The sequence below is a fragment of the Cynoglossus semilaevis genome, chromosome 1 (assembly GCF_000523025.1).
Source record: "Cynoglossus semilaevis isolate Cse_v1.0 chromosome 1, Cse_v1.0, whole genome shotgun sequence".
Classification (NCBI taxonomy): domain Eukaryota; kingdom Metazoa; phylum Chordata; class Actinopteri; order Pleuronectiformes; family Cynoglossidae; genus Cynoglossus; species Cynoglossus semilaevis.
In genome coordinates this window covers 6,018,930-6,027,141 of record NC_024307.1, presented here as the reverse complement: position 1 = coordinate 6,027,141, position 8,212 = coordinate 6,018,930, and the positions used below count along the sequence as shown (strand labels likewise).

Here is an 8,212-nt window from a genome sequence, read left to right as displayed (position 1 = left end):
ATTCATGGATAGGTGCCGGTAACAGTTACGTTGTTCGCAATCATGCTGTGTATTTCCAGCGCAACTCACCTTTCAGTATGACTAAGCTAAATTTGACCAGTAACCAATATGACTACAGAGTGATCCCAGCTGCTAGTGCAAGTTTCTCATACAGTTACTCTGACAATCAGAACATCGACTTTGCAGCCGATGAGCAGGGCCTATGGGTAATGTATGCCTCAGAGGAGAGCATGGGTAAAATTATTCTTGCCAAGGTAGATGAGAAGTCCTTTGGTATTGCTGATGAGTGGAAAACAAACGCCTACAAGCAGCAGACTGGCAATGCTTTCATGGCCTGTGGAGTCATGTACGCCACCAGGTCTGTGGATCTGACCACAGAGGAAATCTTTTATGCCTATGACACCAGGACAAAGGAGGAGAAAAACCTCAACATTCGGTTCCAGAAGTTCCAGGAGAAGTACAGCAGCCTGGACTACAACCCAACTGATCAGAAGCTCTACATGTACAACGATGGCTACTATGTGTCCTACAATGTGAGGTTCAACGAAAAGTGATTCCTTCTTTTTAGTGGTCGTCCGTGTTGTGATTCATACGACCGATCTTCTTTGTTTCTGTAGTTCTGTGAAGTAGTGTTGTCTCACTTTCTGAATAAAATCAAACTGAAGCATTTAAATAACGAGTCAGTGTCATTGTTTTTCACAACTTGCCAAAAGCATTATACCAAATAAAAGAGAACATGGGTTGTGTCTCTTCAAAAAGGATTTCTGATAATTTAGGGAATATAGAATTCCCAGACGGTACATTTTAGCAGCTCTTTTGCTTGATCTGCGTTGCATCTGAAGTTCCAATCATGCCGCCTGACATTAAATCTAGTGCACCATTTAAACTGATTGTGTATGTGGGACTGCTGCTCAATCCATGCCTATCGCTTTCAGCGTGAAAATCCCATAAGAGGTTTAAAACAAGGACCAGTGATCAATTATTGCACGGGGTGTTTCCTTGGTCCAATTAATGCTGTCCACATCAGTCCAGAAGTCCAGGATTTTGAGTAGTGTTATGAATAGAAAGTTCCTTTTGATGTATGCATTTAGGTTGCCAGTCAACCCCATGTCGGGGCTACTGGACTACATCAACTTTTATGCCTACTGCATTTGAATAGTGACAGCCACTATCACACAAGACATTATCTGATAAAGTATTTTTAGTATATATTTCGTACGTATCTCCCGTGAGTCTTCCGTATTGTGTTTGCATTATCTACGTGATTTTCTCGCTATTTTGTGCATTATTCTTCATAATGATGAGTCCTAAGAAAGTGAGTGGTAAGGATGCTAGTGAGAAGAAGAAATGCATAATGACCATGGAAATAAAGCATGAAACTGTCGACAAATATGAGTGTGGTGCCCGCTAAAGAAAGAATACAAATCGAAAAAATAGAAAAGTAAAAGAACAAAATACATACGTTAAGTTGATTCTAAGTTTATGTAAGTTGCGCAGTGTACGTGTAGGGTACGGTACGGAATAAGGTGTCTACGTAGGGGCCAACTCTCTTCCCTCACTTCCTCCCTCCCTTCTCCTCCTCCACACATGCTACCATTAGCCGCTACTGTATCGTCTGTCTTGAGGGAAGGACTCATAATTAAAACCACATTTTTATATCACAGGAATCCTTACATAGTATTTTTTTTATTAGCAATAACCAGGGAGGTTTTTTGTTAGAGGGCCAGTACAGATTCTTTTTTTTTTCTGTTATTTCCTAAGGGAAAAATTATTTGAGATACGAGCACCTCGAGTTACGAGCTCGGTCCTGGAACGGATTATGCTCATATCTCAAGGTTTCACTGTATAACTCCCTCATATATTAAACAGTTTCATAACAGGATATACTGCTGGCTTTGTTTGCTGCAAACAAGAAGAAGTATAACACACCTGATATTTTTCTCATCCAGGTCTGACCTGAAGCTGTTGATTGCCAGTGGGATTTGAGCACAAACAAGGATCTCATCTGGTGGGTTTTTTTATACAATATATAATTGTATTTATTTTGAACTAGAGCTATGAGAAAAGAGCAGCTGTGTGTGACGATCTGATAAGAGGTGTCGTCAAAATCCCTGTGATCGGGTCTCTGTCCAGGCACTTGTGCGATAACCTGAGACACAATGCTGCCACTTCTACTGCTGTTCCTTCTAGACCTCAGTCCTGCTCTGGCCTGGATTGTAAGTGACTTTTGTTGTTCTCAGCTGAACCATTCACATATGAGTATGAGTTTTATTCGAGACTGACTTGATTTTATTTTCAGCCAGTGGAGGACTGGGAATCTGGCAACGTGACTGCATCAGTAGGTGACTCGGGTCAATGCGTTTGTCATGTCTATCTGCCTGACACCATGTTCCCTGCTGATCGGTTGGAGCACATGCAAGAAGTCAACAATGAACTGAAGGTGGAAGTGGAAGTCCAGAAGAAAAAGGTACAGTAGATATAAATATCAGAATGATGACTAAAAAAACATCATCATCATCATCATAATGGTGTTGTTTGCCATTTCCCAGTTGGTGAGCTACGAGGGTAAACTGGAGATTTATTTGAAAGAACTTTTGAACTTGACCGTCCGTTTGACCATGATGGATACCACTGCTGCCGACTACATCAAACTGGACTTTGAGCTGCTCAGGATTGAGCTCAGAGAATTTGAGGCTCTGGTGACTCAGCTCAAAGACTCTCTCAACTCATCCTCACCCATGTTTGACAGTTTGTATACTGAGGTAAACAGACATGTTTGAACACATACTTGTGACTTTTCTTGTCTAATTGTTAGCTTTCTTGGTAATTCAAGTGTTTGTCTTTTTAAAAGATTCAAAACATGACGCTCATCGTGAACCAACTGGAGACCTACGACAAGAAGAACCTTGAAGTGATCCGCATTGAGTTTGCTAAGCTGCAGAAGAAGCTGGAGGACTGCCAGAATGACCAGGGAAACATCAAGCCAGATATTGGTAAGGCAACACATCAGAGATACATGATAAATGATAAATGTACATTTCTCATCATATTTACTTCACTTTTCTCAATCCAGGCAACTGTAATCACAGTGGAATCCTGAGCATCAGCAAACCAATGGTGGCCCAACTCAATGCTCACCTGAGTTCAGGTTATGTTTTTGGGGGCTGGGGAAAGGACTCCAAACCTCTAAGAGGTTATGAGTCCATGTACTTCTACGGTTCATTCAGGACTCCAAATGTGTATAACTTCTACTTTTACACTGACTTCAAAAATTTGATTCTCAGACATAACTTTAAACAAATTCACCTTTCAGATGAATGGATAGGTACTGGTAATAATTATATTGTTCGCAATCACGCCGTGTATTTCCAGCACAACTCACCTTTCAGTATGACTAAGCTAAATTTGACCAGTAACCAATATGACTACAGAGTGATCCCAGCTGCTAGTGCAAGTTTCTCATACAGTTACTCTGACAATCAGAACATTGACTTTTCAGGCGATGAGCAGGGCCTATGGGTAATGTATGCCTCAGAGGAGAGCATGGGTAAAATTATTCTTGCCAAGGTAGATGAGAAGTCCTTTGGTATTGCTGATGAGTGGAAAACAAACGCCTACAAGCAGCAGACTGGCAATGCTTTCATGGCCTGTGGAGTCATGTACGCCACCAGGTCTGTGGATCTGACCACAGAGGAAATCTTTTATGCCTATGACACCAGGACAAAGGAGGAGAAAAACCTCAACATTCGGTTCCAGAAGTTCCAGGAGAAGTACAGCAGCCTGGACTACAACCCAACTGATCAGAAGCTCTACATGTACAACGATGGCTACTATGTGTCCTACAATGTGAGGTTCAACGAAAAGTGATGCCTTCTTATTAGTGGTCGACCGTGTCATACCACTGACCTTCTTTGTTTCTGTAGTTCTGTGAAGTAGTCTTGTCCCATTTTCTGAATAAAATCAAACTGAAGCATTTAAAAAAGGGTCTTCATGTCATTGATTTGCATTGGTTTTATCGTCCTTCAAGGAACAGACAATGTTAACAATAACACATATTTGTTTGTTTGCACAGGAAACATCTAAAATATCAAAGATAAATTATATATGTATAACATGATGCTGACCGCAGCAACCTTCTGGTCGCTCTGCAGCACTTACTTTTTTTTTTTTTACTACTTTCACAGAGCATAACTATTGCATATATCATATGGATACCCGCAATCTTCCTTAATTTACTATATACCTGTCTATCTATCTATCGTATGAAAGTCATTAAACTAGCATTATGACACCTGCCAGTGCAAATCTGCCAATAAATGTTTCCCATGGGATCAGTTCACATGCTGCAACCAGAAGAGGACTACAGAATAAACGTACATAAAGTCCGATAGTGATCATTCAGTCATGTTAGAGAGCCACCTATCTATATGCTGGGGCTACTGGATTAAAGCAGATATCCAACTTCAAAAATCTACATGTTTTGATCGACAACATTTTACACCACTAACATTAATTCTCCACACCAAAACTTTTTAGCGGATGAAACAAAACAACACAGAATATTTTCCCAGTCCTTGAAGCCAGAATGTCCATGGGGGATAAATGCTCAAACGAATGCCAGATTCGCAACTGCGCAAAAATACTTGCTGGTTTATGTGCACTATTAGCTAAAGTGCAACATTATATTTAATGTGAAATACAGAATAAATTATTTTATCTAATGTATATTAAGTAAAGAAAACCAATCAAGACCAACTGCATTCATGCTGGTTTTTAAACCTTGGTAAATAACATTCAGAAAAGCAATAAGACTTATGTATCAGATTTCTTTCGGACTGGATGGGATTTCTACTTCAGTTGTTGTGCAACTGAAGCACTGGCCAGATAGACCCAAGTTCTTCTTTAGGTTATGAGAAACTATATATATATACTGAAAAAACCAGAACACAAAAAGAAATGAATGTGTACTAAACCTCAATATACTGATGGATATTGCATCTAACATTAATGTTTCAAAGACTAAAACAAATATAAACTAAATGTTAAACTTGACCCTACTTATTTGCACAATGTAACAATGTACAGAAAGATTGTAAACTCAATCTTCTCTCATAAAAACACATTTAAGTCAATTGCTGGATCATTTCTTGTGCGTGCTGCTTTATCCCCGCATCCAAGTAATAATCTTTGTAACGCGGATCAAGTACAGTCGTGACGTAGTGCAGAGGATCCGAATAGATATCAGTGAAACGTGTGCTGACAGACTCTGTCATTCTAGTGTTGTGATTAAAAGAATAAGGAGGAGATGATCTGTATAGTTAGCTGCTCAAACGGGGAAAAAAGAGAGAGAATTACAAATTTAGTTGTGAGTTGTTTGAGTGGTATTGTTTTTATGTGCTCACTGGGGGAAAAATGTTTAATTAGTCAAATCTTTACCCTTAGAAGTTGTGGTTTTGCCAAGAATAGCATCTTAAAGGTGTTGTCATATTTTAACATCTACTTTTACACATTAATGAGTACCGGTGCTGGAGCTGATCATGAAACCTACAGACAAGCTCTCACAGCTTGACAGTTATTTTCTATTTTAGAATTTAATAATGGAAACCACCTTTTCTCCTTTTTTGCTTTATTGATTCGGTTGCCACATCATGCACACACCCTCCCTCATAAAGTAGAAAGCTTCCTCCCCCTTTCTGTAAACCGGCCCTCCCCTGGGGTGGGTATAACTCTCCTTTGTGTTGTGGTCTGAGCCTCGCTCCATTTGGTACTAAGCACTAAGACCTAACTGATTATGAATGCTGGGCAGGATTGATGGCTTTGGCAATTGCTGAAGACAGCAGGGCCAATCTGCTTTACATTAATCATTTTATAAATCCTCTTTTAATATTAAATCTTCAGTAAGTCACTTCAAAACTGGAAAAAAAGGATATATTTGAAGTACAAAGTCAGGCTTGAAAAAGGCTCTCAGTGAGTTCACACAAAAGCAGCACTGTCTCTTTAAGGCAGCCAGCATCTGTCAGGATGAGCGAGGGGTGGAGGGAGTGAGCCCCCTTGTGTGAAAGTGGTACTGGAAACGTGACATCACGCTCGACCAATCAGAGGCCTTGTCCTTAGCCGTCTCCTCCTTTCCTGCTACTGAGATGCAAGTGTTGAGGCTACTGAAGACATGGAGCTGAGCTGCTGATGCTGCTAATGCTGCTGCTGATGCTGCTGCTGCTGCTGCCGAGGCAAAGGATCCAGAGCATGATCGCCTCACATCAGGTACATACTGTGTGTGTGTGTGTGTGTGTGAGTGATTTCTTCATCTCTTTCTGCATTTAGATGAGGATGAAGTGATTGCTCTTACAGTGGTTGTGAGAGGGTGTGTGTTGTGAAAGTGACGAATGGTAATGGAGGAAACTGTCGATGGCTTTGTGCATGATAACACACGATAGATGATGCCGCCTCCAGGAGTGCTACCAGAATAGGGTGGAAATGTGCGTGTGTTTCGCCCTGATAGATAAATATAAAGGGATATTTCGAAATAATATTAACATTCAATAATGGAATAATGAAATATATATTCATGAATTGTGATCACTGCACTACAGTAGTAACATAAAGGATCCTCTTGGTTTATTTGGGTTTTGGAACAAAAGTGTGAAAAATAATCCACACTGTCTATATTTTAGACAAATACTACTCTAAATACAGTGTAGTACATGTGTGTTTCTGTGCCAAGTTTTATTGGCCTAGAATAGTTAATGTGCAATGACAACATTATATGTACTGCGGCCTGTAGTTTATACGACTATATTCATGTCACACGTGAGTATTTAACCTCAGAGATAAACCAATGTTCCACAGTATTCTGAGTCATCGTCCTGGACGCACACAGCTCTGTTTTTTTTTTTCTATTCATTATAAATAGAAGGCAGGAGCTGGTACTTCCTGTGACGGTCTGGAGGTTTTCTCTGTTGCTTCCTCATTCTCAGATGATCATGCTCCGCCTCAAACACCTAAACTACAGTCTCCCCAAAGGCACACTGAGATCAGTGACAAAGGACAGAGATGAATCTTGTTGTTGATAAGAACGGGGATCGAAGGTGAGTCCAACAAAGAATGATTAAAGGTAATATTTTACATTTTTATAATAAAAAAGGCTCAGTTTTTAACCTGTGCTCAGGCCCAGCTGGACCTGGACGGGTCCAAACCAAGGTAGCCATGGCAAAGAGAGACTACCTGGTGGAAGCAGCCAAACAGATCCGCATGGCACTGGACAGTGAGGTCAACGAGGATTATGAGGCAGCTTTCAGTTACTATAAGAACGGAGTGGACCTGTTACTGAATGGAGTACAGTGTAAGTGGCAGTGCTTGTTTATTTTCTTGAGATTTCTTTTTTCAGACTACGCAACAGAGAATAGGGGAATTTAGGAGGCGTGTCTGCAGCATTCATGTGATAGGAATGACAGGAATAAATACAGGAAGTGACAAACCAAAGGTTAAGCACAGATTTAATTTGCTGGTTAGACATTTTTTCAGTGTCGATAGAGGGCAGAGTGTCATGGTTTCTCAAATAGGATCAAAGGCCAGAAGATCTAATCAGACCAGGGTCTTAGTCTGTGTGATCTACTGTATTCAGTTCACAAAGCTGCAGCCAGTATTTGACCTGAATTGTCTCACAGTGGACCCTAACAAAGAGCGCCGAGAGGCAGTGAAGAGAAAGACAACGCAGTATCTGAAAAGAGCGGAGGAAATCTTCATCACACATCTGCAGGATAACCTCGGGAAAGGGAGTTCTCATTTAGGGGTAAGACAAGAAATCCTGAGTTTCATTTTTATTTTTATCTAAGTAGTATCCAGGAACTTCAACGTGTTTGTTTTTTAACCAGGGTTACAGCAGTCTCAGATTCCGCCCAATCAGACACTTGAGTTCCCCAGTGGAGGACTTGGAAATGTGCAAGGTTATCGGTGTTGCTGATAAGGTATAAGATGGTCCATTTTTAAAAAATTAATAATTTAAATATTAAACACAACAAAAAACTTTAAACCTTAAAAAAAATACTGGTCCTTCAGTTATCTGTTTTTCAGATTGTAATTTTTTTTTCCACTCCAAAGGTCCTGATTGTCCAAAGTATGGTCAATAAGGAGACTTTTGTTGTAAAGGTGAGTGGCATTATATAATAGTATGTATTATATTACAATACACAGAGGTCTGCTGAACAAATTTAGA

At 40.1% G+C, this 8,212-nt stretch overlaps 2 protein-coding genes across 2 annotated transcripts in view; both read left to right on the top strand.

The window, feature by feature from the left end:
* The first annotated feature begins 1,425 nt into the window (after window positions 1-1,425).
* olfm4.2 (olfactomedin 4, tandem duplicate 2) lies at window positions 1,426-3,982 on the top strand. Its single transcript, XM_008307193.3, has 5 exons — window positions 1,426-2,216; window positions 2,300-2,467; window positions 2,550-2,762; window positions 2,852-2,993; window positions 3,074-3,982. Exons 1-5 carry the CDS (start codon window positions 2,160-2,162, stop codon window positions 3,865-3,867), a joined length of 1,374 nt encoding a protein of 457 aa, XP_008305415.1. The 5' UTR covers window positions 1,426-2,159; the 3' UTR covers window positions 3,868-3,982.
* Window positions 3,983-5,971: 1,989 nt separating this feature from the next.
* The window catches only part of rps6kl1 (ribosomal protein S6 kinase-like 1), a 6,596-nt gene continuing 4,355 nt past the window's right edge, over window positions 5,972-8,212 (top strand). Inside the window, exons 1-6 of the mRNA XM_025052501.1 lie at window positions 5,972-6,261; window positions 6,911-7,085; window positions 7,166-7,339; window positions 7,665-7,789; window positions 7,872-7,964; window positions 8,098-8,145. Of these exons, the coding sequence (XP_024908269.1) occupies window positions 7,204-7,339; window positions 7,665-7,789; window positions 7,872-7,964; window positions 8,098-8,145 (402 nt within the window). The 5' untranslated portion in view covers window positions 5,972-6,261; window positions 6,911-7,085; window positions 7,166-7,203. The remainder of the gene's footprint in view (window positions 6,262-6,910; window positions 7,086-7,165; window positions 7,340-7,664; window positions 7,790-7,871; window positions 7,965-8,097; window positions 8,146-8,212) is intronic.

What these genes read in the sequence shown, in the direction of transcription:
- olfm4.2 (XM_008307193.3), top strand. Translation starts at nt 2,160, where the DNA reads ATGCTGCCACTTCTACTGCTGTTCCTTCTAGACCTCAGTCCTGCTCTG. An exon ending in GTCCTGCTCTGGCCTGGATT is followed by an intron (nt 2,217 to 2,299) that starts GTAAGTGACTTT and finishes TTTTATTTTCAG; the next exon opens with CCAGTGGAGGACTGGGAATC. An exon ending in TTGACAGTTTGTATACTGAG is followed by an intron (nt 2,763 to 2,851) that starts GTAAACAGACAT and finishes TCTTTTTAAAAG; the next exon opens with ATTCAAAACATGACGCTCAT.